At 43.6% G+C, this 26,734-nt stretch overlaps 11 protein-coding genes across 16 annotated transcripts; 5 read left to right on the top strand and 6 right to left on the bottom strand.

Annotated features, from left to right (window-relative positions):
- Positions 1-239: 239 nt before the first annotated feature.
- On the bottom strand, positions 240-2,158 carry LOC4815408 (sin3 histone deacetylase corepressor complex component SDS3). The gene is made up of 4 exons (XM_001355454.4): positions 1,949-2,158; positions 1,733-1,850; positions 954-1,662; positions 240-891 (listed from the first exon to the last, which is right to left on the bottom strand). Exons 1-4 carry the CDS (start codon positions 2,022-2,024, stop codon positions 805-807), a joined length of 990 nt encoding a protein of 329 aa, XP_001355490.1. The 5' UTR covers positions 2,025-2,158; the 3' UTR covers positions 240-804.
- A 4,179-nt stretch (positions 2,159-6,337) lies between these two features.
- On the top strand, positions 6,338-11,708 carry LOC4815519 (heat shock protein beta-1). 2 transcript variants are annotated; one of them, XM_001355455.4, is made up of 5 exons: positions 6,646-6,824; positions 10,374-10,403; positions 11,092-11,173; positions 11,255-11,350; positions 11,417-11,708. In XM_001355455.4, the coding sequence occupies exons 1-5, from the start codon at positions 6,646-6,648 to the stop codon at positions 11,609-11,611; spliced, it is 582 nt and encodes a 193-aa protein (XP_001355491.2). In that variant the 3' UTR covers positions 11,612-11,708. The 2 variants fall into 2 exon arrangements, with proteins under 2 accessions (XP_015041177.1, XP_001355491.2); XM_015185691.2 differs by lacking the exon at positions 10,374-10,403 and having other exon boundaries at positions 6,338-6,824.
- A 135-nt stretch (positions 11,709-11,843) lies between these two features.
- Positions 11,844-14,038, top strand: Tyler (tyler). The gene is made up of 4 exons (XM_002133626.3): positions 11,844-12,389; positions 12,455-12,642; positions 12,713-13,249; positions 13,319-14,038. Exons 1-4 carry the CDS (start codon positions 12,233-12,235, stop codon positions 13,613-13,615), a joined length of 1,179 nt encoding a protein of 392 aa, XP_002133662.1. The 5' UTR covers positions 11,844-12,232; the 3' UTR covers positions 13,616-14,038.
- Positions 13,649-15,885, top strand: Shawn (shawn). 2 transcript variants are annotated; one of them, XM_001355456.4, is made up of 5 exons: positions 13,650-14,245; positions 14,310-14,479; positions 14,561-15,073; positions 15,158-15,239; positions 15,315-15,885. In XM_001355456.4, the coding sequence occupies exons 1-5, from the start codon at positions 14,077-14,079 to the stop codon at positions 15,602-15,604; spliced, it is 1,224 nt and encodes a 407-aa protein (XP_001355492.3). In that variant the 5' UTR covers positions 13,650-14,076; the 3' UTR covers positions 15,605-15,885. The 2 variants fall into 2 exon arrangements, with proteins under 2 accessions (XP_015041178.2, XP_001355492.3); XM_015185692.2 differs by having other exon boundaries at positions 13,649-14,245; positions 15,158-15,885.
- Positions 15,886-16,225: 340 nt separating this feature from the next.
- LOC26532114 (uncharacterized) lies at positions 16,226-17,940 on the bottom strand. 2 transcript variants are annotated; one of them, XM_033383674.1, is made up of 3 exons: positions 17,844-17,934; positions 17,699-17,785; positions 16,226-17,625 (listed from the first exon to the last, which is right to left on the bottom strand). In XM_033383674.1, the coding sequence occupies exon 3, from the start codon at positions 17,620-17,622 to the stop codon at positions 16,561-16,563; it is 1,062 nt and encodes a 353-aa protein (XP_033239565.1). In that variant the 5' UTR covers positions 17,623-17,625; positions 17,699-17,785; positions 17,844-17,934; the 3' UTR covers positions 16,226-16,560. The 2 variants fall into 2 exon arrangements, with proteins under 2 accessions (XP_033239565.1, XP_033239564.1); XM_033383673.1 differs by having other exon boundaries at positions 17,699-17,940.
- Positions 17,941-17,960: 20 nt separating this feature from the next.
- Positions 17,961-18,588, top strand: LOC4815517 (coiled-coil domain-containing protein 86). The gene is made up of 2 exons (XM_001355457.4): positions 17,961-18,208; positions 18,270-18,588. The coding sequence occupies exons 1-2, from the start codon at positions 18,060-18,062 to the stop codon at positions 18,559-18,561; spliced, it is 441 nt and encodes a 146-aa protein (XP_001355493.2). The 5' UTR covers positions 17,961-18,059; the 3' UTR covers positions 18,562-18,588.
- Positions 18,589-18,673: 85 nt separating this feature from the next.
- Pstk (Phosphoseryl tRNA kinase) lies at positions 18,674-19,645 on the bottom strand. Its single transcript, XM_002133627.3, has one exon. The coding sequence runs from the start codon at positions 19,579-19,581 to the stop codon at positions 18,739-18,741; it is 843 nt and encodes a 280-aa protein (XP_002133663.2). The 5' UTR covers positions 19,582-19,645; the 3' UTR covers positions 18,674-18,738.
- Tim9b (Translocase of inner membrane 9b) lies at positions 19,581-20,293 on the bottom strand. 2 transcript variants are annotated; one of them, XM_015185693.2, is made up of 4 exons: positions 20,170-20,293; positions 20,022-20,117; positions 19,688-19,960; positions 19,588-19,625 (listed from the first exon to the last, which is right to left on the bottom strand). In XM_015185693.2, the coding sequence occupies exons 1-3, from the start codon at positions 20,188-20,190 to the stop codon at positions 19,709-19,711; spliced, it is 369 nt and encodes a 122-aa protein (XP_015041179.1). In that variant the 5' UTR covers positions 20,191-20,293; the 3' UTR covers positions 19,588-19,625; positions 19,688-19,708. The 2 variants fall into 2 exon arrangements, with proteins under 2 accessions (XP_002133664.1, XP_015041179.1); XM_002133628.3 differs by having other exon boundaries at positions 19,581-19,960.
- A 90-nt stretch (positions 20,294-20,383) lies between these two features.
- On the bottom strand, positions 20,384-22,954 carry LOC4815619 (thioredoxin domain-containing protein 3). Its single transcript, XM_033383672.1, has 7 exons — positions 22,526-22,954; positions 22,361-22,464; positions 22,215-22,286; positions 21,516-22,155; positions 21,023-21,461; positions 20,742-20,949; positions 20,384-20,677 (listed from the first exon to the last, which is right to left on the bottom strand). The coding sequence occupies exons 1-7, from the start codon at positions 22,614-22,616 to the stop codon at positions 20,468-20,470; spliced, it is 1,764 nt and encodes a 587-aa protein (XP_033239563.1). The 5' UTR covers positions 22,617-22,954; the 3' UTR covers positions 20,384-20,467.
- A 141-nt stretch (positions 22,955-23,095) lies between these two features.
- On the bottom strand, positions 23,096-24,715 carry Naa20A (N-alpha-acetyltransferase 20 A). 2 transcript variants are annotated; one of them, XR_004470263.1, is made up of 6 exons: positions 24,559-24,714; positions 24,373-24,488; positions 24,179-24,308; positions 23,969-24,105; positions 23,448-23,906; positions 23,096-23,321 (listed from the first exon to the last, which is right to left on the bottom strand). XR_004470263.1 is itself a non-coding variant. In XM_033383675.1 (6 exons), the coding sequence occupies exons 1-6, from the start codon at positions 24,609-24,611 to the stop codon at positions 23,283-23,285; spliced, it is 537 nt and encodes a 178-aa protein (XP_033239566.1). In that variant the 5' UTR covers positions 24,612-24,715; the 3' UTR covers positions 23,096-23,282. The 2 variants fall into 2 exon arrangements, 1 of the variants encoding a protein (XP_033239566.1); XM_033383675.1 differs by having other exon boundaries at positions 23,845-23,906; positions 24,559-24,715.
- Positions 24,716-24,773: 58 nt separating this feature from the next.
- MKP-4 (MAPK Phosphatase 4) lies at positions 24,774-26,629 on the top strand. Its single transcript, XM_001355459.4, has 5 exons — positions 24,774-25,056; positions 25,113-25,244; positions 25,297-25,396; positions 25,468-26,153; positions 26,217-26,629. Exons 1-5 carry the CDS (start codon positions 24,936-24,938, stop codon positions 26,318-26,320), a joined length of 1,143 nt encoding a protein of 380 aa, XP_001355495.3. The 5' UTR covers positions 24,774-24,935; the 3' UTR covers positions 26,321-26,629.
- Positions 26,630-26,734: the final 105 nt, after the last annotated feature.

The following is a 26,734-nucleotide window of genomic DNA, read 5'->3' as shown; positions in this document are numbered from 1 at the left end:
ATGACGCTCTACCCCTGTGCACGGATTATTCATTTTATCTATAATGTGGCCATAAACATATTAAGGCCTGATGATTGTGGTTCTGGTGTTGATTCACATTAATTTGAAGTATGGCTTTATCGTTTTCCTTGTTGCTGGGCTCTCAGCGGATCAAATGGTGGAATACGATTCCAATATTTCTGCTGCCTTTGTAAACCACGAACCCCTGAAGTATGGAAATTAAATGAAATAAAGAATACTATTTTATAAGAAGAGTTTTTTTATTATTTACAGCTTGTTAAAAGCATTTTTGTACCTAACCTAAGGCTCAGTTCGCACCGAGCAATACATCGAAATGCGTGAAAGCCAACCCCGGCAAGCCGACGTTTGTGTAACCTTCCAGTTCCACTAGTTAATTGATCTACTTAAAACCGAAAATGTGTGCTTATCTGCCTTCAGCAGAAACCTAGAAATTTAGTTTTTCAAATATAAGCACGTGTCAGGCGCACATTTGAATAAATTTCACTAAGCTAAAACAACAAAATGGCAACTTAATCGAATAAAATGATGATACGCTGATGATATTCAAACCGGTCGATCCGACCTAGGAAACAAACAAATAAACGCTGTAAGTAAATGGTGTAGGAACAGACTGACAGGACTGGGCTTGGTTGTGCTGCCAGAGATGATTCTATATGGGAGTAACGATCTGCAGCTGTATGTAAAAGCTTTCTAGCATACGAACTTGAAGGTGGTGCTTGTCTGAGGGACTAATGGTTCGACCTATAGAACCAAAACTGTTATTGGCACTCTGCACTCTGCTGGCTATCGACGCTTGATCGATATCTTTCCTTTGGCCAGATGCGACATGGCGAGCTTGACCTTGCTCTCGTTCGTGCGCTTCACCCAAACCTGAAAGAGGCAAGCGATTAGCCAAACAAAAAGTAGACACGGCTACGGAGAGGGTTACGTACCACTTCATTACCGATGGCCGTGATGGTAGCTGCAAATTTGCTCAGCTCCTTGCCCTCTACGTAGACCTGCTGGCCACGACAGAACCATCGTCGCTCGTAGAGCAACTTGTTGTCCTCGATGCGTGTTTCCACGTAGCTGTTGGCCGGTGGGTCGGCCAGTAGCATGTGGGACTGCTGCTGTTGGGCATTTGTGTAGGAAACAAGGCCGTTCTGCTGCATGGTATTTGGGCCCAAGGGCTTGCCACGTTGTATAACCTTGAGATCAGATTCGATTTCCTTGTCGTCTAGCTGATAGACCAGGAGCTGGCCGGTGGCTGGCTTTCGCCGCTTCTCTATCACCGGCATTGGTTCGTTCGGTCGTCGACGTAACTTTCGCGTTACCGTCGTTTTGATCTCCATTGAATCGCTGGTCAGCTCCAAGCTATACCGTTCGTTTTCGATCAATCGCTTTCGGTCCTCAAAATCCGATATCAGATTGTCCTTAAGATCCATCATCTTCTCGTCGTATTCCTTCTGCGCGGCCTTCTTCTCCAGAATATAATCCCGTTCGACGCACTCCCGCATGTAATCCTTATATATCTCATTCAGCCTACGTCGCTCTTTCAGCTGGTTGTCCAGCTTCTTAACTCGTTTTATATACTCTGGATGGATGAGCTGATTCAGTTCCTCCATTTGCTTTTGCAGATTGAGAAGCTTGTGCTGGTACATTCTGCGGAAAAGGGAGCACAGAATGCGTAAGCAATTTCAAGCGCATATAAAGATCGATTCCTCGGACTTACTGCTCTTTGAGCTCGCTGTTGCTGCCAATGTTGTTGTTTGTGCTGTTGTTTGATGTGCCGTTAGTGCCACCGTATCGGTTGGGACTCCGGAACTCTGTTTCACTCGCGTCGTCCGTATCTACAGAATGAGTTTTAAAGCGTTATGGCTAGTTTCTTACTGATAACTCGTTTGCAAGTCTGCTTCTGTTTCTGGTAACAGCTGTACGACGCACTTACCTTCTTCACTTCGCTCGTCTCCAATGGACTCGTCGTCATAGTTGTCACGAGTGTAGAGGCTGTAGTAGCTGGACATTGTTTTTTTCTTACTTTTATTCTTGATTATTTATTATTATTCAGCAGTTGTTTATTTTTTTATAATGAAACCCTGATGAGTATTCTTGTGTATGTATGTATACACGTATGTATGTATAGTGTGTACACACGCATTTATTTATTAAATGGGCATCAGTGTGACCGCGGATTCTATTCAATATACGGTCTGACCCTCGGAAATATATCGAAATACGTCACAAATTTCGAAATATGCCGCAAATATATTGACGAATTATTTGTATTTAAGTTGTATCATAGTCCTTGTTTTTGATATTCGGCCTAATGTTGCTAGCTAGTTAGTCTCAGTTGATCCAACATCCCATCTGGGATGTTCCCAATACGCTCTTCCCTATGCGATATTTAGCCGATAGCTTACAAATGCAACCCTAAAAAGCAATCAATGGCAAGAAAAAATCATTCGCGCCAATATATATTTCAAATCGTATTTTAAATTTCAGTTTTGAGTATCAATATCAATATATCAATATCAAAAGAAAAAAATAATTTTGTATACCCTTTATATACTAATTTACTTTTAATAATAATATATACGAATATAATGAACTGTGGGTTTGTCAACACACAAATAAGCCGTTTTCCAAGCTTTGGATAAAATAAATATACGCGTCTAATAGAGCATTTTTCAGGGCTTAAAAAAAAACTCAATTTAAAAAACTAGTCCATTGCATGGGCAGTTTTAAAGAAAAACTTAATGTTTGGACTGTTTTTCCACTTTGACTTGAATTGAGATTTTTGTTGTTTATGTTCTTTGAATATTCCTTTATCTACATATAAAAGCTCTTTCTGCGATTTGGAGCCGTTCGGCTTCTAGATCAATTTAGCTGATGCAAGCTCACAAGAAAAAGAGACAAAAAAGGGCTGTACCTATTGATGCTGATCACTACTCGTTACACGAATTTAATAAACCCCCATATCCTTCAGTACAGATTTTCAAATTTGCAAAAGATTACTACGGCAACAATCCATCAATTTTGTTAGATTTCGTCTCCCTATAAATAACTATTTGTACTTTTCACTCCCCCATGTACATACATATATGTATGTACATTCTCGTGTGCACATAATGTATATATGTACACGTATTGTATAAAAATATATATATGTACGTGTGAGTGTAATGCGTACTTCTGTTTCGAATATTAACAGTTGCTCGCAGTTGCTGTCGTTGACTGGCACAAATTTCCGAGCTGTCGTCATGGGAGAACGATGGCGACTCTCCGTGCGCCCACGCACACAGAGATCCACTGGCTGGGCTGCGCTATTTGCCCACGCTGAGAAATTAGTGGATTATGTATACGTATGTATATATATACATACATACCTCAGCCAGAAATTCCATACTAAATCATCGCGGGCAAATTTTGATTGATTTGTGCATGGGTGGGGGAGGGTCTGGCAGTGGGATGACAAACTATGACTAATAGATCTGTGGAATCATTTTTCTCTCTTTCGTCTGGTTTGCGAAATCTACTAGAATGATGCTGATGACTAGACCGAGGCGTTCGAAACTCGAATGTTCTCGTTTCGCGGGGAAAATTTGTTTTCCGAACAACCAAAAACATTTCTACATGCAAACAAACATAGATATGATGAATATTCACGTATCGTATGTACATATATACGGTAATCGGCACAGTGATCCTCATGAGCCACACGCCACACACACACACAACAGATGATCTATAATTACGTGCCTATGTACATGCATACATATGTATGTACCTAAAATGTATGGATGCGTTGTAGCCTCTGAATTCTTGTTGATTGCTGCTTTGTTAGCTTTTGGCCCGTTGTCTTCGTTGAGATTTTGTCGCCTTCAAGGTCGAAAATTTCGATGAAAATATGTTTATTGTTTGGACAGGGGCATTAACAGCCACGTCCATGTGGGCGATGCCAAGACCAAAACACCTTAACCGCAGCGGCAGCGGCAGCAACGGCGAACGCGACAGCACTGATCGCAAATGATTGTCATTTTATTTTTGTAATTCATGACTTAATCTATTTGTATTTTGATGGACTGGCTTTCGTTGCCCCCGTAGGAACTCGAAATGGAACCAGGAATGACTCATTTACATATGTACATACATACATATGTATGCATCCAGCTCAAAAATAATTACTGCAGCGGCACTGTTGCAGCTCATTGACTTGCCATAGCCGTCACTCCATAAAAAGAAAAATCGGTGCACGACACACGATTCTCGAATGTCCTCCTGTATCGCCACTTAATCACCGCAATATGCATTTGTTTACTAACAATCCGAGACAACGTAGAAATTAACCTGCAACGCCAACGCCGACACCCACGTGGCCTGTTCGGAGAGCTCGCCTCTGACCAATTTGAGAGCTTCGGAGTTCTGCCAGCATTACAAACGTTCTCTGCCCTAAAACGGCACGAAGCGTTTAAATCGAGCCGGTTGGCATTGTCACCTGAAGCATACATGCATATATGTAAGAATATGAACCCTACGCGTCGGTCTTCAACAACAGCTACAATATCAGATCATCTAAGTAAATCTTTGCCTATTTTAAGTGGTGGAGAAGTGAAGTAGGAAGTGTCACAGAGTGCTTAGTTTGGCATGCACTTGGATGCCGGACACACATGAACAACAGGCAAATGTGTAAATACGTATGTACGTATGTATGTATGCACGAATTTACTATTGGTCGTCATAAATGGTAAAAACCGGCATTCAAATCAACAATGCTCCGAATGATTTGAGTAACATAGAATGCTTCGCCGATAGTTTGAGTGAATAAGCTCACGTTAGCCTCGGACGAAGAGGTAAATATGAAATGAGTGGGAGTGCGGGGCTGTTTTCGAATTCATTTGACTGTACTCATTGCCTCATTTGCATATGTACATATATATATCATATATGTCTGCTAATGATAGAATACACAAAGTGGCCATTAGAGTAATACGAATGTCTTTGGCTCAACCTTTATTTTTGTTTTGCCCACTCCATATGCACCGCCAATATGCACTTTTATACTCTTGCAGAAGGAAATCCAAAACCAAATAAAGTATAGCAAAAGTTGGTAACATTTCTAGATATGTATGGACATATGTATGTATCAGTGTTCGTTTTGTCGCCACTGTAAATGTTGTGCTTGTAAAATAAAGCTGCGACCATAAAATATATGTGTATTGTTATCGATAGCCGTTATTTTTCAGGCAGCCACATATGTATGAAAAAATATATATAAAAGTGGTGGCTTTTAGTCATATTCCACTACACTTCAGGACCAATATAGTCTGAAAGACGATAAATTTACAATAGGGTTGATTTTTGCAGCTATTGCGATTTGTTTTTTCCAAACACAAAGTTTGTTTACATATGTACATATTTAGCTGTACTGTGACACTGCGGTTTTTCTGCGAGAGTTCCTGTACGTGTACGTATGTGTGTGGGTGTCTCTGCTTGCTGCCATGCAGTCTTTGCGCTCTCTGGCTTTCTCTTTCAGTCTCTCGCCTATAAGTTCTCTTTTCACCTCTCTCGCGCTCTCGCAGTATGAACGAATAATGCAAAATTAAAACGCGATACGGTTTTCCTTTCAAATCTAATGTTTGTGTCTTTAATGTGTCATTGAATAGTAGTTTAAAATCTTAGAATTCAGTTATTTTGTTACATTTGAGAGAAAAAAACTGAGTAAAGTGGTCAGTACTGCCAACTTTTCAGCGGGGAAAAAATATTTTCTTAGCTTGAAGAACACGAAAAAAAGCTCAAATATTTCAGAGCAAAAGCGTAGTCAATGGTTATTTTTTTATTATAATCGAATAATCGATTTTTGCGTTTGACCACGGCAATGATAACATTTTGAGGGCAACAGGTGCCAGCTCAAAAAATCCGCGGTTGCCACCAGAATCTTTATAAAAGTATACCTCACTCCAACACTTATTAGCGTCGCTGATGTTTTCCCATTTTATTAAATGAATTCCTGCTTTCCGCAAAAAAGCCAGATCTGACGGGAAAAAAGCGAAATCGGCAGCCCTAAGAGTGGTTGAATGGATTCATGAGAGAGTGGGAGAGTGAGAGAAAGAGAGCACGATTTCGTACAGGCCCTGCCAAATCACGGTATATTATGAATTGGGGTGGATTTTACCTTGCATGCGTTGGATTTTTCGGTCCGTTTTGCTTGTTGTCCATACCTTTCTTGCCTTGCCGGCAACATGTTTACTAGCAACATGTGTATTTTCGACCAGCAACATTGCGGGTGTTTTTGAAAGAAAAGGCATGCCCCCAACATTTTTACTATAAAAGCGTCAGCACGATACAGAATTAAATTTAAATTAAATTAAACAGAACAAAAACGCGGCAAATCGTACTTCGCGCTGACACGCATACACGTGCATACATATATAAATATTAAAAATACATTGTATTGCTTAATTTTTTTTGTTGGTTGCTTCGTCAAGTCGGTTGATTACAAGTGCATAAACTCGGGAGCTCTTCGAACGGGTCCAAGTTAAAGAAAACACCACCACCACAAAAGCAGAAGCGACAACTTTGCCGTGTGTTTTTATTGAGCTATTTGTAGCTCAACGCAACCACCACAGAAACTCGAGGAAATCAAAAATGGCCGAAGCCAATAAGAGGAATATCCCCATCAAACTGGGCGACTTCAGCGTCATCGATACGGAGTTCAGCAATATTCGGGAAAGATTCGATTCCGAGATGCGCAAAATGGAGGAGGAGATGGCCAAGTTCCGCCACGAGCTGATGAACCGGGAGGCAAACTTTTTCGAGTCCACAAGGTGAGCGCCACGGTTTTGGATTTTCATGGATCTGGGGTGCCGGGCAAGCTAACCAAATATAATCGTACAGATATCGGCGTACATACATATGTACATGTTTACAAGTGTATATGTGCGTATGTATTTTCAAAGGTTTCGTTAGCACTTTTGGTCTCTACGCTGCCTGCCTGGCAGCAATGTATCTTGTGCTACATTATCGGTGGCCGGTTTCTCGCCGCTCGTCGGCCGACGCAAACTCATCTCATATTTTCTTGGCACTAAATATAGGCACACATCTTGCCACATTGCCACCACCCCGACCTTCTCGTTCTCTGGAATACATACACACACTTGGCTAAGGCAAGGCAAGGCAAGGCCTTTTCTTTTTTCTTGCCACTTGGCACTGGGGGAGGATGAGTCATCAGTCTAAATTATCCGTTGCAGTCGCTGCCCCCCCTCGAACAACTGTCTAACCCCAAATGTATTTGGCGTTACACCCGCCATCACGAGTGCAGATCACAACCCACCCACGCAGTTCAAAGGCGTTTTGTGGGTTGCCATATGATATATCCGATCACCGAAATTTATATATGTATACCTACGATCCCTCTTGCGATGAACGGCCTCATCTCTGGCTAGCAATCGGCCTTTTCCCCCCGGGGAGCTTCTGTTTATGCAACCGCTGTTATGGGGCATAACGGAATTCTCTAACATCGCAGCCTTCTACATGTTCATATGTGTGTATGTGTGCAGCCATAGTCTGGCCATGGCAGAAATCTCATCCTGAGGTGCGTGTCTGTGTAGATACATACATACATATACTCGTATATGTGTGTAAATATGATTTAAATTTGAATATTCACTAAACAAAAAGACAATGCTGCCAGTACAGTTTAAAAAAAGATGCAAAAATGTTTTAAGAGCTCACGTCAAGCAAGAAATGATGTCGACACGGACACGAGCATCTCTGGCTTTCTTGCTTCCGACCTCGACCCATGACATAATCGATATACATACATATGGATGTGTGTACTGTTGCTCGCTAGTTGTTGTTGATATTGGCGTTGCCGTGGATGCCACTTCATTTGCATGACCACATCAAAAATCTAGGCTCCAGTCCAAAACAAACCTTGTCTGCAGGACATGGCAAACGGACTCCGAGCCTACGACTCCCCACCAACCCACCCACCGCCGCTCAACTTTCGCGGGGGCCGACCGAAAGCAAAGTTTTTAACAAAAGGAAATTAACCCAAATTGGTTTGTTCACGTAGCCCCACCTGTGCCTCTCCCAACATACATACATACGCTGTTTGGGGCTCTGCCTGCAGGTGCGCTGGGTGGCGACGGAGACTATTAAAACAAATTATTGATGCGTGGCGACCTTTGGCATCTGCGACTGTGGCGTGTCGTCGATAAATAAGCACCAGGCTAATGGGATGACTCACAGAGCCCAAGTCCCGAATCGTTTACCAGAGATAGCACACTAGCCCCCGCAATTTTCAAATACATTGTCCACTCTCCGCCAAAATTTGTGTCAGATGTTCATAGCAGTTCCATACGAGAACATATGTATATGTGTATGTTCTATGTAAACACAAAACCGATTCGATAAAAATATATTTTGAATTGTTTCGATGAATGTCCAGACAGCTAGACTTTCCGTTAGTATTTTCTCAACATTTTGGCCTCAAAAGCTGCCTCGCTCTTCGATCTTTTGTACTTAACCCAAATTGAAAGTAATTGATTCAATCCGCCACCCGCTTTTTCCATTCAGCTGAGTCGTGCATTGAGAAGCACCTATCGGGACCTGTTCAATTCAATTCAATATAAACCGCATAGCCGGTAGCGCCCCCGCATTTAGTTACCACAAGCGCTTTTAGCGATTCAATTGAATTGGAAATTCAATTCAATTCGTGGGATCCCCACGAGCCGCGCAATTGTACGTTACACAGACAGATAGAGTGGGGCATACAAATAATTATTTGTTACCAGCTTTCGGAATGTATATAAATACAGGGAATATCGATCTTAGCCATGTACATAGTACAAAGTACACATCCATAAATAAATATAAATATATCCTACTACAACCATTCACATTCAAATATCTTCGTGCACGCTGTGGGTACGGAGTGCAAGGGAGAATGAGCACACAACTATGTACATATGTATGTACTTGTGTACATACATATGTATGAATGATTTACATACTTGCCATTATTCGCTGCGATGCTGATGATGATAATGAACGAGAGAAGATGATATCATGATCATTTTTTGACATGATCGGTATTTTGTTGCCAGTAATCAATATTTACATACAATTTGTACCCTGCAACCATGTGCTGACACACACACACACACACATTTCCACAAATTCGAGCTTAGAGGGGAAACAACAAAAATAGCGCAGTTTTATTTACGCCCGTTCTCCACATGTCTCTTTCCTTTCCCGTTTCATTAATTTCCTTGCGTTTGGATTTTCAATAACGAAAAAATATGCATGACATCACCATCGGATGCCGGAGAGATAGAGGCACGAGAACATGGCACACTCACACTATTGCCAACACACCGAATGCCAGTGCCAACATGCTGGTGTGTGTGTGTATGTGTATTTGTCAGGTCCGCCAAGAGAATAGGGCGCCCGTGTGTGTGTGTGTGCCAGTTCGAGTGTAGCGAGAGGCACCATTACCGTTTTTGCAGGTGATTGTCTCTGCCTCTGATATTGCCATTCCCTTTTCCTAATTCTCCTTCCCTGTTGATTAGACGCCTCGAGCTTTCCCAATCTAACGGATATTGGCATTGCTCATTGGCGCGACAGGTTTGGTCGACTTTTTTGCACATGTCTGCGCAAGATGAGTTACTAATAGGGTGACGCCGTCGCCACATCTGCTGACCATCCGTCTGTCAGTATGCATGCAAATGTCGGCCATAGTCTCTCTGAGAGCCGAGAGACGTCACCTTATTACTAAATTCACCTTGGTCTGCCCCTGTACAGGCGATCATTGGCCTCGCACTCCCAGCAAGGTCGGCGCCATCCATGAGAGACCAAGCAACGGTTCGACTGATAAGCTCGACGTGAATCGGTACGGAGAGGTGGTGGGGATTGTAGCCTAAGTGCTCGGCCACGACTCGCACACACATATGTATGTTCCACATACATGTACACATGTACATGAGTTTCTCCCGCACAGGTGCGTCGCTAGCTGGCGCTAGTCGGTGAAATTGGATCGGCCATTCTGACATGGTGTGAGTGCAAAAAAAAAGCGCAAAGTACATACATACAATATATGTATGTGCATATGTATGTATGTACACATGATTACCCATGGAGTTTCTCGAAATCTTGTACTGTTGCCCTCTACTAATCGATCAGTAAATATATTTGCATATATCTACATATATGTATGTTTGTGTATGTGTATGAAGATGTGTATTTATCTTGATTGCTATAATTCTGTATTTCCCGTTCTTTTTTATCGCCTTACATGCTGCTTGAATTGAATTAATTTACCGCAATCATTTTATATAACTATGATAATCTCGTCTTCTATCAACAAACAAAAGTTCTACCAAAAAAACTACAACAACAACCAGGTACAAGAAATATCTAACTAAAAAAGGTTATTTTTTGTTTCTGTTTTAATGGTTTAAATGTTCATCATTTCTTTGGTTTTCGTTGCAATTAGTTTTCGTGTCTAATAATAAGTTACACTACACTAGAGATTGTTTTACATACATATATATTTATTTCCCCTGCACAACAAATAAACACGAAAACATATACATACATATGTTAAATATTCGACAATTGTCGAGTGAAGCCCAGAAGAACTTTTAAAAAACACATTTGCATCACTTGATAGTAGTCTTCCTTTATACATATGTATATATGTACATATATTTATAATTTAATTGCGCTGCCAATTGAATTCTTCTATCAGCTGATCCATGAGTGGCCTCCAGAGTACTCAAAAAATGGACGCATAGTAAATTCAGGTTTTATTTTTAATTAATAGCTTGATCGAAAATATTGTAAAGAAATGTTTTTGCATATATGTATATATGTACATACATATATGGAAGTCCGAACCACTATTACCATTATAATGAAGGCTACGTTGTAGGCGCACATTCCAAAACACTTTCCGCACACACCAAAAAACAACAAAATTCCCTCCTACTCCCCCTCCCAGTGTGGATAATTATTTTGATTTAAAACTATTTGTTTTCATTTAATTTGATTGATTTGCAACTTTTCTATTGGCTTATGTCATTATTTTAGCTCAACGACAAACTCGGCGCTGCCATCGCGAATCCCCAAGCAACAGAACTACGTGTCCGACATCAGTTCACCCTTGATACAGGTACGTACATCCATGCCTCCATCCATGGCTCGCTTCGATTTTGGTTTGACTTCGATCTAACCTTCTATTGTCTGGTTGCAGGATGAGGGCGACAACAAAGTGCTAAAGCTCCGCTTCGACGTCAGCCAGTATGCGCCCGAGGAAATTGTTGTGAAGACCGTTGACCAGAAGCTATTGGTAAGCACAAGAGGATATGCGGCTTCTGGTGTTGCCTTGCTAATTATGAATTTGTCTTTCGCTTAGGTGCATGCCAAGCACGAAGAGAAGTCGGACACAAAGAGCGTATACAGAGAATATAACCGTGAATTTCTACTGCCCAAGGGCGTGAATCCCGAGTCCATCCGTTCGTCCCTCAGCAAGGACGGAGTTCTAACAGTGGATGCGCCGTTGCCAGCCCTCACCGCCGGCGAGACATTGATTCCTATTGCGCACAAGTAAAGGCCATCAAACCATCCCATCCCATCCAATCCCATACCACCTTCCGGCGCGAGAGATGAAGGATCAGATCAGATCATCACGCCGATAATATTGGATTATCCTATCAAAATGATTAACTTTTTTGGTTCTGACTTAAAGCTATAATATGATACTGACTTACTACTCATAATTAACTTAAATGTAATGCAAATTATTATTAAATTTGATTAAATGATTAAATTAATTCATATTTATAATTTTCGCAATTAAACGTAATCATTTTTGTCGTATTCGCACTCGGACTGTATTCTACATGGTAGTTTCCCCAAAAGAAAACCCATCCCATCCCATCCCAGTCTCGAAGAACATAAACTGGTGGCTGGGGGCTGGTTAGCTACCTTAAAAACTGAGATAGCTGTGGAGAGAGATCAAAAGTGCCTATTTTTCTATGTCCAAATCAAGATGCTTTGGGAATAATAATATAATACATTTTAGAAAACCACATTTTTTGTAGCTTTACCCAAATAAGAGCCTAGTCTCTCAGTTATATGAAGCGATTGAATGGGTGACGGCTGTCGTACGGCCTGAGATATAAAGTTGGGGAAAAGGCCCCACCAACAAAATCTACAAATCGAGTGAAAGATGGGGAAAGGGGATACGCGCATGGGGGGGATGGAGGTGGAGGAAGTTCCGTTGCATCTACCGGCACAGATTCCAAGTCAGGAGCCGCGATACCAGATCAAACCCATGGAATATGTCATATCCGCACTCGTCGGCGGACTGATTACGACGATTGTGGGTGAGTAGAGGTCTCGCGTAGTGGCTGTGATATTACATCTTACGCTCGTGCACGCTAACCTCCAGTGACGCCCTTGGAGGTGGTAAAGACTCGGGTCCAGACCCAGCATGCGATGCGCCATAAGCCGACTATCTCCAAGATGTGCTACGTTTTCCACAATGGCCTGATGACGCATGTCTGCAAACCGAACACCGAATGCGTGCCAAAGCCCGGAAGGGACATCAGCAACATGCGTCCGCTACGCGGGGCCATGGTAAGTGCGACAGAAAATGGTGATTGCATGGCATGATTGCTCTCTGGTATCTAATTCTTGTGTGCCACAGGATGCGCTACTTAAAATAGTGTGCGGCAGCGGAATAGCCGGCCTCTGGTCTGGCCTGAGTCCCACACTCATATCGGCCCTGCCTTCCACAATTATCTACTTCCTCACCTACGAGTACCTGAACAGCTCGTTCTCCAAACTCTACACAAACTCCCGTAAAAGCAGTCAAACAGTGGAGACCGGCCTTAAGGGGTCATTTGATTTGGCACAGGCACCTTTGGCGGTGCCGTATTTTGTTCCAATGGCCTCCGGCATTTGCTCGCGCACCATAGTCGTAACGGCAATCACGCCGATTGAGATGGTCCGCATCAAGATGCAATCGGGCTACATAACATACGAGGAGCTGTGGCGAGTGATGCGCACCCTGGTGCGACAGCACGGCGTGCTGGGCCTCTGGCGCGGTTGGCCGCCCACTGTATTGCGGGACGCGCCCTTTTCTGGAACGTACTGGGCGACGTATGAGTCAATAAAACGGAGCTTTGCCGTGACTGAGCCTACGTTCTGGTTCAGCTTTTTTTCGGGTGCAGTGTCCGGAGCGGTGGGTGGTGGTGTGCGCATTTTAGCCCAGCCATTTTAGCTTGATTGTGTCCTTTCCTGTCCTTTCCAGCTGGCTACCTTCGTGACGATGCCGTTCGATTTGATCACGACGCACACGCAGATTGAGCTGGGCCAGGATGTTCTCTATAAAGATTTGTCATCAGGAGGCAAAACAAAAAATGCAGACAAAGCCAGACCGTCGGTCTTCTCACGCCTCGCAGACATCTACCGCCAGCAAGGCGTCCGTGGACTCTACATGGGCGTTATGCCTCGCATCCTGCGCGTGGTGCCAGCCTGCGCCATCATGATTTCAACGTTTGAATACAGCAAAGCCTTCTTTTCTCACCATAAGCTCGATATGAAGTAAACTGGAAGGTGCCTCAGGCGTCTAGACGTTAGCGTTCTTATGTCGAATGGTGAGGCTCAAGCGTAGCTTGAAGGTTTTTAGGTGAAGTTTCATACAAAAGTAGGATCAATTATACCAAAGTTGTCCCGGCGGCAATGTTTTATCAGTTAAAAACGTACCCAAGCTTTTTTAAAAAAGGAAAAATAGTATCGATTGTGCCAATCGATAGTCCGGTCACATGGCAACAGCTGTTCGGCATCATCACCATGGGAATGTGCGGAATCGAAATGAATCAAATCGGTTGGACAAGATATTTTATTTTGGACCTGGAAGCTATTTCACAATGATTAAGAGGCTTGCCTGATTGCCGGTTTTGTACATTAGATGACAATAGCAACGCGACAACGTGCGCAAACACACAACTTCACATATAATCAGCTTACAGAAGAACAGAACTCATTGACTCGCGTACAATAAAAACCATGCCCATGAGGGAATCGAGTGGGGTTTTTGCGTCCGCGGCAGGCTTATGTGGAGTGCTACCGGCGCAAACCCATTCGAAGGCCAAAATGACGGATCCCAGATTTCGCATACGACCCCTTCAGCAAGTAGCATCGGCCTGCACTGGCGCCATGGTCACCGCCTGCTTTAGTAAGTTTGTGTAATGTTCCAGAAACTGTTGAGCTTTTGGTATTCATGATATTATTTATTGCAGTGACGCCCTTGGATGTGATCAAGACACGCTTGCAGGCTCAACAGTCGGCCCTGCTTTCGAATAAATGCTTCCTATATTGCAACGGCCTCATGGATCACATCTGTCCATGCGGTCCTGGCACGCCAAGCCCGACACTGTCCAAGCCTGCTCCGCACTTTTCTGGCACCATTGTAAGTATACAATAGACAGGACAGGAAAGGACAGGACAGTCTAGTCTGTGCAGTATAAACAAGTTTGCTGTGATTTTGCAGGACGCGTTCATTAAGATAAGTCGCGCAGAGGGTATTGGTTCGCTATGGTCTGGACTCAGTCCTACGCTCATCTCGGCCTTGCCCTCGACCATCATCTACTTTGTGGCCTACGAACAGTTGAAAGCTCGCTTTACCGACATCCATTACAAATACTTGCTGAACCTGGACCCAGTTCAAGACTCATCCGATGTCCGTGACATTCCAATGCTTGTTCCCTTGCTGGCTGGCGTGACAGCTCGCATTCTGGCCGTGACCTGCGTCAGTCCTGTAGAATTGATACGCACCAAAATGCAGTCTCAGAAGATGACGCACGCCGAAATGTTTGGCACTATCCGCCAGGTTGTACAGTCGCAGGGACTTCTTGGGCTGTGGCGTGGACTGCCGCCGACAATACTACGGGACGTCCCATTTTCGGGCATCTACTGGACCTGCTATGAGTACCTTAAAAGCATCTTTAATGTGGTCGAACCAACGTTTGGCTTCAGCTTCACAGCGGGGGCAATATCGGGATCGGTATGTAATCATACTTTGTGGCAACAAAGTATGGAGTATGGAGCTTCGAATTAGTGATAATTAATCGAACGTTAAACATTTTAGGTCGCTGCCATGGTTACCACTCCGTTTGATGTGATCAAAACCCACGAACAAATCGAGTTTGGCGAGAAGTTTATATTCTCAGGTAAACCTATTGCTATCTCGGGCGCTGCAACAAGTTCCACACGCATTGACAATGGTTCGGTTTGCATTACGGCAGATAATCCACCCAAAAGCGTGGCCACAAAGTCGGTGATGGCTCGCCTGTCTAGCATTTATCGCCTGGGCGGTGTACGCGGCATTTTCGCTGGACTTGGACCGCGTCTCTTCAAGGTGGCGCCCGCCTGCGCAATCATGATTTCATCCTTCGAGTACGGCAAGTCCTTCTTCTACCACTACAACGTCGACCAACACAATGAGGCGCTTCTCGCGATACCACACAATCGGAGGACAACGTCAGCCGCCCATGGCTCGGACTCGGCCCCCGGGAAGTGCGACAAGTTCAACTAGCGTCGCTGCCATACCCCACTCCTTCTAAATGTATATAAATGTGTAAATTATGCCAAAGATGCAACCGAGTCGCTGGATTGCAGCTATCTGCTGGGGTTATTCGAACCCTAACGCGTTGGTAAATTGTATAGTGAAGCAAAATTTTTGTTATTTTCTTTTTGAACTATGCATAAACCCCGGAAGCATTGTCCCCACGAAATAAGAGGCAACACACCTTACGCTTTCTGCTGGAAGCTTTATGGGCGGGTGCCATAGTCCCCATAAATAAAGAAGGCGCCATTTTTTTCATTTTAGAATTTTTCACCCGATACAAAATAAAATATGTATATCAAAATATTATTTTGATACGGCACAAACTTGAATTGCAGTATACAAATGTTTATTTATAGCCATACTGGGGAGTGTTTGGGCTACCCAAAACTATTATATATATTAGATAGATGCATGCATGCATAACTGGCGGCCCGTAGGGACGGACACAGCAGGATCGACTTTGTTTTTGGCTCTTTCTCAAGAATTTATTCATGTACATATGTATTTTTCCCTCCCTCTCCATAGCCCTTATCTTCCAACACGCAGAAATAAAGCGAAATATTTTTTGAAATTAAAGAAAAATAGACTTCATATATTTGATCAGTTCAACAATCGTTAATACTAGGTAATTAATAAGTAAAAAACAAAAACAAAAATCTTCAAATTTAAGAGATCATACGTCATACGTCTGTAAAAAAAGAAAAGGTCGCAGTGCTTTAGATTCTTAAATTAAAGTGTGTACTGTTACTAAAGTCTAAAGTCTAATCGAAGTACGTTCTTAAGGAACATTTCAAAGGTCGCAGTGCTTTAGTTTCTTAAAAATAGTGTGTACTGTTACTAAAGTCTAAAGCCTTATCTTAAGGAATGGTATGTATGTAAACGAAATGATATTGAAAATTGTTGAATGTTCCACCAGGGATCGGCTATAGCGCCTTATCGACTATGTATTGAAGTCTGTTAGGTAAGGTCCTAACCAAGTTTTGCGCCATTTCGGGTGTTATTTTTTTCCATTCCTGAGTCAGTGCTGCTTTTAAGTCATTTTCATCGATTATCGAATGGAAAATAATGTTTTGATCCAAAATTTCCCATAAATTGTCAACTATATTGATGTCCAAGTCATAGGAAGGTGGTTTCATAACGTGTGGACACTTCCAAATAGTCCAGTACTGAATATCTGCGTCATGATCGATATTATTATTTTGGTAGTAGTGAAATTTCCTTATACCAAATTGCTGGGCATGCTGGATAACATTTTCTTTCAGTATTGAAAGATGCTTCTGTTTGGTCATTTCTCGATCAACAAACACCAAGTTTCCTACCCCGGCCGCGGAAATACAGCCCCAAACGACGAGTTTTCCACCTTTATATTTCCTTTTCATCTCATGGTGTTCCTTAAGTCCGATTTTTGAGTACATTGGACTAAACGAAGCTACGCCTGTAAATATTACAGAGTCCCAAAAGTCCGAGCTTTTTGACAAATGATCATTAGCAAACGACAGCCGGCTCGGTATATTTTCTATGATTGAACCGACCTCGCTATTATTGTTATTTTCTATGGTTGAACCGACCTCGTTATTATTGTTATTTTCTATGGTTGAGAAGTCCTTGTTATTATCATTATTCTCATCAGTGGATAACGGCAGGTTATCACCTGCGAGAGGTGCAGCTTGGAGCACTCGATGAATTGTTTTCAAACTACACGTTTTGTTAAATTTGTTTTTCACATATTCAAGTAGATCTTTCAATGAAATGGATTCGTTTTGATATTTTAAAACGATCATTGTTTCTTCGTGTTCCGTAAAAATTTTATTCGGTGCCTTCCTGGACTTATAGCACACCCGGTTCTCTCGGACGAAACGCGTAACAATTGCTTGCACTGACGATCTCGCCATATTAACCATATCTCCGATCTGGCCATATGAGTAGCCATTTTGATAACATGTTATGACCAAAATGCGTTTATCTATTGTTGAGCGCGGACCCATTATCTGTTCAGATCAAAATAAATTGTGTGAAAACAACGAAAAAACCAACAAGATCATATGTATATAAAGAATTTACCGCTGTTTTGTGGAAGTGGCGGGACAACTGTTGAATAGCAACGCATGTAGTTGTTTACCGAAAAGGTTCTTCAATTTGTATGTTTTTCTGCATACAAAATTAAAAGGTTTAATTTATTGATCGTGTTCTTCTGACAGAAACTAACTGTAGTCTCCAAAGTATAATGGTGTGTTTGATCAACGAAATATTGATTGAAGCGGCGCTCTTCTGATAGTGTGACCAAGTGCTGCACTGTGACTGCCGATTACATATTGGAACAGAACATATGTTTAGTGCCATCGATATATCGATAACTAACCAACACGTGCACTCTTGTGCATTGTTTAGATCGCGTTTTGGACAAAAAAGTTAAGTTTTAGCTATGAGCAAACCTGAAGCCGAGACCATGGACGCTGCAAGCGTAGAAACCACATCACAGAAAAAAGCGAGTTCTAAGAAATCAAAGCTGCCGGTGAATGTGCCGCGCGGTCAACCTAAATCCAAACGGCCCTGGAAAACTCCGAAACAAAAGTAAGGAGTCTTGCTGCGATGTAATGTGATCAGATTGATTGATTTTTAATGTTTTGTTTAGATTCAGCACAATCAAGAAGACCGTGAACCGTCTGTCGTTTGAAAAGAAGGTAGCCCTGCGTGATGAATTGCGCTACATCAAGGAAAAATCAAAGGAAATTAAGAGTCAACGTAAGGAAGCGGCCGTTCAGCGTCACCAGCGCCGCGTGGAAAACGCAGAGCGTCGTTTGGCCAACGAACGTCGTTCAGAGATCGTCCAAGTCATCAAGAATCCCTCAAAGATCAAGCGCATGAAGAAGAAGCAGATGCGTATGATTGAGAAGCGCGACATCAGCCAAGTGAAGGTGGTCTAAGTCGCAAATGTATAGGAAACCCCACGCTAGAATGTAAATTTATTTTTTGGATAAATAAATGTATAGTTTTAATATATACTTTGTGTGTCCCGCATAGACGTAAATGCAGAAGTACTAGTACAAAAAGAACATTTATTTCTATCATGTGCCGTTAAACCAAAATTAGTGTATCTTAGTCTATTTCATAAGATTTACATAGTAATTCAAATCAACACTATCTTGATCAGTCTGCTTGTCGCTCATTTTAGCCCGAAATTGTACTAATATCTCTTTTCGTTTCTCATTTAGTTTCATACTTGTCAATTTCTTAGCTTTTGCATCGACCAGAGTCTGTAGCTGCACCTTTATGCTTGCCCGCAAGGCCAAATCCAAGCAATGTGCTGGGGACTGCATCTGAGTTTGCGTGGGCGAAGGGACTAGAGGGGTCAGCGCCGTGGGTAAATGGAATAAAGAAAGGATGAATGTAAGAATCAACTGTGACACGGATTCAGTGTCTGAATTTTGAAGTCTTAGGCTGCTGCACTCCCAGGCCTCAAGACCTGGTGGCTCTAGGCGGTCGTTCATTTTACGTAAAACTAGCTCGGGCAGGCAGTCTGCTCCCCGCGTTGAGTTCGCCTGAAGGCAGCTAGCCAACGGGGTCGCAATGTAAATCTGCGAATAGATGCAGCCGTAGGTGCGGCACAGTTGATAGAGCTTATAGCGCATGCTGCGGTAGTAAAAGTTGTCGTCGCACAAGATGAGGTAATCACAGCTTCTGCTATTGTTGGTCGGTCGGCGAACTTCTGGTGGCCAGTCGGCTGCCCCTTGGATGTAAGCTATTAGTTTTTCTAAAATTTGTATAAGAATTATTCGCTGCTCCCTATAGGCCAATTCAGTATTGATGTAGTCGTCATAGCATAGGTGAACAATTTGACATTCATGCAGAGCATCCTGCTGCTTACTTAGGAGCCAGTTACTGAGCGACGACTTGCCCGCTCCTGGCAGACCAATGAGCGCAAGCAGACAAATTTTCGGCGGCATCGTGTGTTGCTTTGGCGGTATTGTGTGTATTTGAGTGTTGGTTTCTACGTGTATGTTTTGGTTTGTTTAACTATTTCGTACAAGGAACAGCTGCAGCTTGGCATACCACTCCGGAGTCGGTCTGGTGCTACATGGGTAGATTTCCCGGGGCGTTTGGAGGAATTGGCGTCAGCACAGAAGGGCCGGCGGCTGAGGCCTCCTTCTGAGTTTGCTCCTCCTTTTGACGGTCTTCCTTTTGCTGTTGCTCTAACTTTCGGGCATTCTCCTCAACTTCCTGCATGCGCCTTGTATTTATTTTGGTTTGAGCATCCACGTAGACTTTCATAATATTTTGGTTAAAGCGAGCGAACTTGGTGACGCATCTGTCCACGCAAGTGTCCTGATTGGAAGAATACCATAAGGTGTGGACTGCGAATTAACAAGCGGACATTTTTACTCACCTCCTCGCCGCCCAACTCACGCTGATTAAAGTTATCGACGCATCGGTTAAAACACATCTCGGTCACTTTGTTGTATAATGTAAGAAAGTCTTTCATCTGCAAGCGAGTGTGTAGTTTACCGCACATTATATTAGTGAACAGTACTTACATTACGCAAGTTGGGATCCATCGCTAAGCCAAGATCAACAAAAAAGTTCGGTTTTAATACAGAAATATACAATTAAAATTTGTAAGTCCCTGCGATTGGGAAAACAGCTGGTTGAATGTTGTCAGTCTACAAACTGTGACATCGGTATATCGATATACCGATAGTATGTGCACATATAGAGATGAGAATCATAAATCGTATAATAATCATCGTATGCAATAATTGGACAGTTAACAGTTTATTAAATATTACTTCTTTGACAATAATTAATACAATTAGAAACTGAGGAGCATTTCCCTCATTTTAATATGTCACCTGAGCCGCGGTCTGCAGAGGAATTGTTGCCATCAGCAGTGGGTGGGCGACTCTCACAGCTGTCCTCCCCACTACTTGTCGTGGAGGCCCCTTCTTCTGGCGTGGTCTTTGCCGCTTCATCTGATTCGTGTTGGGCTTCTGAGGGACCAACGTCTTCCTTCTCGTTGTCCGCTGCGCCATCTCCCTTTTTGTTCTTTACATGTATGTGAAATTGTTCTAGTATCATTTATGGCACAGAAAAACAACAAATTTGATACCTTCTTGCGTTTCTTTGGTTTCTCAGCTTTCACTGCGTGTAGTTCAGCCTCCTCCTGCAATGCTGATTTGTAATTGTCCGGGAAAAACTGGCATGCCTCCTTGTGGCCAACGACCGAGTTGGTGCTTACATAACTCGGACCGTAAGCCATTAACATCGGCAGAGTCGGGGTATTGACTTTGTTCACCTTCAGGACGATCTTATCGGTGCTTCGTGCGTGTACAAAAATCGACGGTTTAAGTTAAATACGGCAGTTACCGAGATATGTATGTATTTACTTACGGTACGTAGGGTTTTGCATTGTATTTCTCGACCGAATTGGCTATGAACACCGCTGTCTGAGGATTGTCGCTGGTGAAGAAGCCATAAAGCGGAATGTCTTCTCTGCAAGACTCAAGAATATTGTCCAAATCTTTCTTCTTGTAGGCGTCGAATGTCATTATAATGTGCGGTGGCTCCGGGATAGGATCGGGCGGTAGGAAAGTGGCTGTTTGCCCCCGGAAATATGTGTAAATTAGAGCTGCATGGGTGCGCTGGTCACTGGGCACCCAAATCGGAGGAATGCGGATGGTCTTATAAGTTTTAGCATCCTCCGATTTCCCTTCGTCCTGAGCCTCTACTGCTTTGTTGTCCATCTCGGCTTCGCCTTCGCCTTCGTCTTCTTCCGTATTCTCTTCATTGTGCTGTTCGACGCATACTATTTCTGCCTCTTTCTCGGACACTGTTGAAGGTCCCACATAAGTTGACGACACAACAGCAGCACCTCAGCACTTACCTTCTCTTTGGATTTCAACTTTAACCTCGAGCGGCACTATTATGGGTGGCACTGTGATCTCCTCCTCGTTGAACTCATCCGGCGGCTTTATGGTCTCCTTGGTCAGCTCATGGGCATACTGCCGGAGCACGTTGGGCGGACTGCCAAGAGCCTCCTCCACCTTCCAGAAGCACATCAGCAGCTCCTTGTCGTACAACTGCTCGATGACGTCGCTCGCCAGTGGATTCTCAGCTGCAAAGTTCACGGTGGTGAAGTCAGAGGGCGTTATGGCAAAGACTTTGCGATCCTTGCACTGGATCTTCAGAGGATCGGCCGGCTCCGAGAGCTTCTTGAACATTTCCCGGTTGACTTGTGGCCCAAATACAGTTATCCCAATATCGGGCAGGTTCTGCATTATGCAATCAGTGACTGACTTCAGGTACTCTAAGCGCTTCCTCTTGCACTCTTGCAGCTCAATGTCCTCGGCCAGCCGCAGCGCCTTGTTCTTCACCTCCTGCTGCTCCAGTTCGATGGGCTGTAGTTCGGTGATCTCGTAGCAGTGATGGGCCTCCTTGGCAATGGTTGACTGCAGCATCTTGGTGATAATGGCCACCAGCTTGGGCACGTCTGTGCCGAACATGATATTGATGGCCTTGCCGCTCTATAAAGTACCAGATACCAGATGCCAGAACTAGACTTCTCGCCGACAGATTCACTTACCGTCACAAACATCCAGGTCGGCTCACTCTTCTTGTTAAACCTCTCCAGATAGGAGATGGAACCAGCTTTGCACTATTTTTCAAGCAAACGAGAGCAAATGAGAATGTCTGTTCTTGTCAAGTGTGGGCAAGGAAGGAAGGTCTTACGATGGCCAGCTGTAAGTTGTCGCCACCGAGCTCCAGCTTGATCTTCCGCAGACTGCCCACCATTCCCAGACAGGGTCCACACCATTCCGAGTATATGTCGAGCACTGCAGAGAATCGATGGCACAGGCATCATAAATCATACATAAGTCCCAGTCCAAGGCTTACCGAGCAACCCGGATCGCTGCAGGAATTTCTCAAACTCCTCGTCCGTACTGATGTCCGCCTGAAGCTGTTGGACTCCGCCCTTCTTTGCCATTTTCCGCACACTAAGTCATGATTATTCACTCCATCGCCAGCAATATCCATACATACATGTACTTAGCGCAACATTAAATATTGATTAAACTATGGTTGTCATGAAGACAATTCTTCAATGCCAAACGCCAGCATCTTCATGAATGTGCATGAATAAATAAAGTACAGCAGTATGTCAATAAAAAAACGCCTTAGATATAGCACATGCAAATATCTATCTAGAATATCTATGTACATGCATTCCCAATCGGTTTTTGTTGAACCAAAGATAATAAGTAAGATGTACTTTGTACTCGATTTTTTCTGTCTGGCTCTAGAGCTGGACCCAGGCTCTCTTGAAAAGCCAGATAGAGAGCCAGTCTCTCTTTGAGGATGAGATTTATCTGTATGTGGGCACACGATTCTCATAAATTTGAGGTCTGCCTGCTTGAGGCATCCAAAGCCGAAGGAACACCTGAAACACTCGAAACACTGCTGCACTGCTGTTGAACATGTTTAATTTTTAAAAACTAAATACATATGTACTGATGTATTACAATTTTGGGCAAACATAGTCTTTCAAAATTCAGAAATCGTCGAGAAACACCTTAATGGGAATTTGTTTTCCACAAATATACGATACGTTTATGTACTTGAATGAATGAACTAATGTGTATTGCTGCTAGAGCTAGTGATTGGTTTGGTGGCGCAGCTCGCGCATTGTGATCTGGAAGAAACGGATGAGAAAATTAGAGAAAATCATACATACGCTCCACATAAGAATACGCCGGCTGTGTTAGATACTTGTTGTGATTTACAGATTTGAACTGAACTAGTTGCTTACGTTATTTACCTTTAGACGTGTTGAACATTCTATTCAAACATGGTTATTTACCGATGCGGCTTAAAAAATCTTTAAATAATTTCAAATTCAATTAAATTAGAGAAACGTCAAGGTCTTGGATAGACTAGAGGTATTAATGAAGAGTAATTTGGGTTTGTTTTTTTTTGGTGGATCTCATTGTACATAGGCATAGGTAGGCAGTCAATGGGATAGATTTTCTTGTTACCACCGGAAAAAGCTAACAGTTTTAGATTATTTACGAATTGTATCTAAATACTAATCAACGGATAGCGTTTTAATGTACGCGTGCCCTTTTGAAATTATGAATCTCGACCAGTTAGACATAAATGCGAATGCGGGCACTAGTGGGTTCATATCAATTCATATCTATATCTTCCAATCGTACAGGTTGCGTGTACGGTATCACCGATTTCTTGTTGACATCCCTCGACAGGGCCTTTCTCATATCTGCGGCGGGAGGAGGCAAATAAATTAGCGAGTCCTCAGTACAGTGTACACAAATCGGTTACCATACGCATCCTCGTCCTGATCGCCCGAGTAGTATTCGAGTATGGTGCGGTAGATGATGTAGCCTAGGTTCTTGTACATGTTAATCGCCACCTGGTTGCTCTTGCGCACGAACAGATCCACAAAGTACGCCCGCTTCCTAGGGAGACAATGCAGTTAAATGATTTGATCTCTTTTCCCTCCTGCGGGACCAAGGCCCAGTTTATAACTACTTCTCCGATATGTCTTCCAAGAAGTTCATCAGTAGGGCAGCTAGACCGAGCCGTCTGTAGTCGGGCGACACAGTTAGAGCCGTCACATGTCCGTGCCAGTTGTCTAGGTGTCCCTCTACTTTGCCCATAACTGCAATGGATAGGCAAATTATATTGGAATGTTTTTGTAGAATATACCGTCGTGGGTGAATTACTGTAGCCCATTATTTGACCACTAGGGGACTCGGCCAGCTGAAAGTACTCCGGCCACTTCGCCAGGTACTGTGTATAGAAGGAGAGTCCGTAGGTTTCCGTAAGTGGGTCGAAATTCCTAAATAAACACGTGAATAGAGTTGGTTAAGTCTTTGCCCTCCTCGCTCCTCTTTGCACACGCAGCTTACACATTGTTGAATTTGAAAAGATCGTCACAAGTGAAGGGTCTCAGCGTAGTCATTCTCACTAATTGAGATATCAATATAACAGCAGAGCAACTAACCGGACGAAATATATTTACTAAATAGTTCAGTCAAACAGGTAGAGATGGGAAAACGTAGATGAATCCAAGGCCTCCTATTATCGATATGTGAGACATCGGTGTATCGATATAGCAGCAACAATTCTTGAACTCCGTGCGGACGACGAGGATTGGAATTAAGGTAGACTGGCCTCGACTCTAATACCTGATCGATTCGTCTGTATCCAGCATGGTTGTAATCCCAATTCCAAATAGTGAGCACTGGGTAGACTGCATCCCCGAGCGTAACAGTGGTCAATAAAAATGGCGCAAAAACAGCAGGCACGGTCGTCGGGCAAGCCGCAGGACTCTGGCTCCTTGACACGTGAAGACTTCGATGGTGGGCCTGTCAGCATCGACGAAATCGAGACGGGCTTGTTTCTGGGTAAGCATTTTTGCTGGTCAACGCTTGATTTTGTCACAATCAGGCTGCTCGCTTAGGCAACTTGACGGCGGCCACGCATATGGAAACACTGAAGTCGTTTAAAATCACGCACATCCTCACGCTTGATTCGGTGCCACTGCCGCAGCACATCTTAGAGGCCAGCTTCCTCACAACCAAATACATTCAAAGTAAGTGCAGCCAGAAGGCGTTCGAGTCCCCCACTGAATTGTGCCTTTTCAGTTGCTGACATGCCGCGTGAGGACATCCTGCAGCATCTGGAAAGCTGCGTGAACTTTATTAGCTCAGCTCTGGATCAGCAGGGCAATGTGCTGGTGCACTGGTAAGCATATCGGATTCAGCGTGTTCCGCACGAGATGAAAATCAGTTTATAATTCCCCGTTGCCCCATTAGCTATTTCGGAGTAAGCCGTAGCTCCTCAACGGTTATTGCCTATATGATGAAACGACACAATCTGGACTTCCAACCCGCCTATGAGCTGGTCAGGGGCAAGCGACGCTTTGTGCAACCGAATTCAGGCTTTATTACTCAACTGAAGCTGTTCCGGCGCATGGGATGCAAAATCGACCCCAGCTACCAGCGCTACAAAATGCATCGCCTGCGCCTTGCTGGGGAGCAGATGCGGAAGGCCAAGATTCTACCGCAGAGTTTTCACAGCGTGGTGCGTCCGGATCCAGACATAACGCGCGAAAATCCCGAGCCAATTGTTTTTCGTTGCCGTCGTTGCCGTCGCGTTCTGGCCTCCAAGTCTCATGTCCTCGAGCACAAGCCGCGCGACAGGCTTCCTCGGGAGGGAACGTCGACGGCTGTCCCAAATGAAGATGCCAGCGGGGAGACTCCGCCGCCGACCCAGACCCAGGCGGACAACATCAGTGCACCACGCATGCTGGAACAAGTTGCTGAGCGCATACGCCAATCTTCCCTGGGCTCGCCAGGACACGAGAGCACACCCAACCATTGCCGCAGCATGTTGTTTATAGAACCCATTGCCTGGATGCACCGCATTATGCTCAACACGCAGGGACGTCTATACTGCCCCAAGTGTGAGCAAAAGCTGGGCAACTTTAGCTGGATCAATGGTTCGTTTTATTACAAAAGCCATCATATACTCTGCTAATATCCCTTTCAATATGTCGTTGCAGCCTGCCAGTGCCCTTGTGGCGAGACATTGTCGCCTGCATTTTATCTGATACCTTCCAAGGTGGAACTCTCCAAGGCCGTTCAGAATGTTCAGACGACAGTTTAAATTGGCATTTGCCGTCAGGGTTACAGGAGCAGTGCGCCTAATGCACAGAAACCAAGCTCCAATTTGTATTGTTACGCAATGATTACATATACATGCACACATATGTGCATCTATATACATATGTATATGTGTAAAATATCGCGTTTTGCTGCTTCATACGCATTTGCATTGTTTGTTAGATAGTACCATCTACTCGACTACTTATAAACGTATTTTACATATTTAACTGAACCTTTTGGAAACGAATTTTTCGCTGAATATGAAACATAAGCATATTTCCGGGGACAATACATAAATTTACGCTATCAATGTTGCATGTTAAAGATTCATTTGTCAGCCAATACTGTGTGTGGGCCCGCTTGATTGGATATTGGCCGGAAACATGGTTTCTCTTATGTACATATATAGACGTCT

This window comes from Drosophila pseudoobscura, chromosome X, assembly GCF_009870125.1.
Source record: "Drosophila pseudoobscura strain MV-25-SWS-2005 chromosome X, UCI_Dpse_MV25, whole genome shotgun sequence".
Classification (NCBI taxonomy): domain Eukaryota; kingdom Metazoa; phylum Arthropoda; class Insecta; order Diptera; family Drosophilidae; genus Drosophila; species Drosophila pseudoobscura.
Note: the sequence above shows the minus strand (reverse complement) of the source record. Positions and strands in the feature narration are given on the sequence as shown.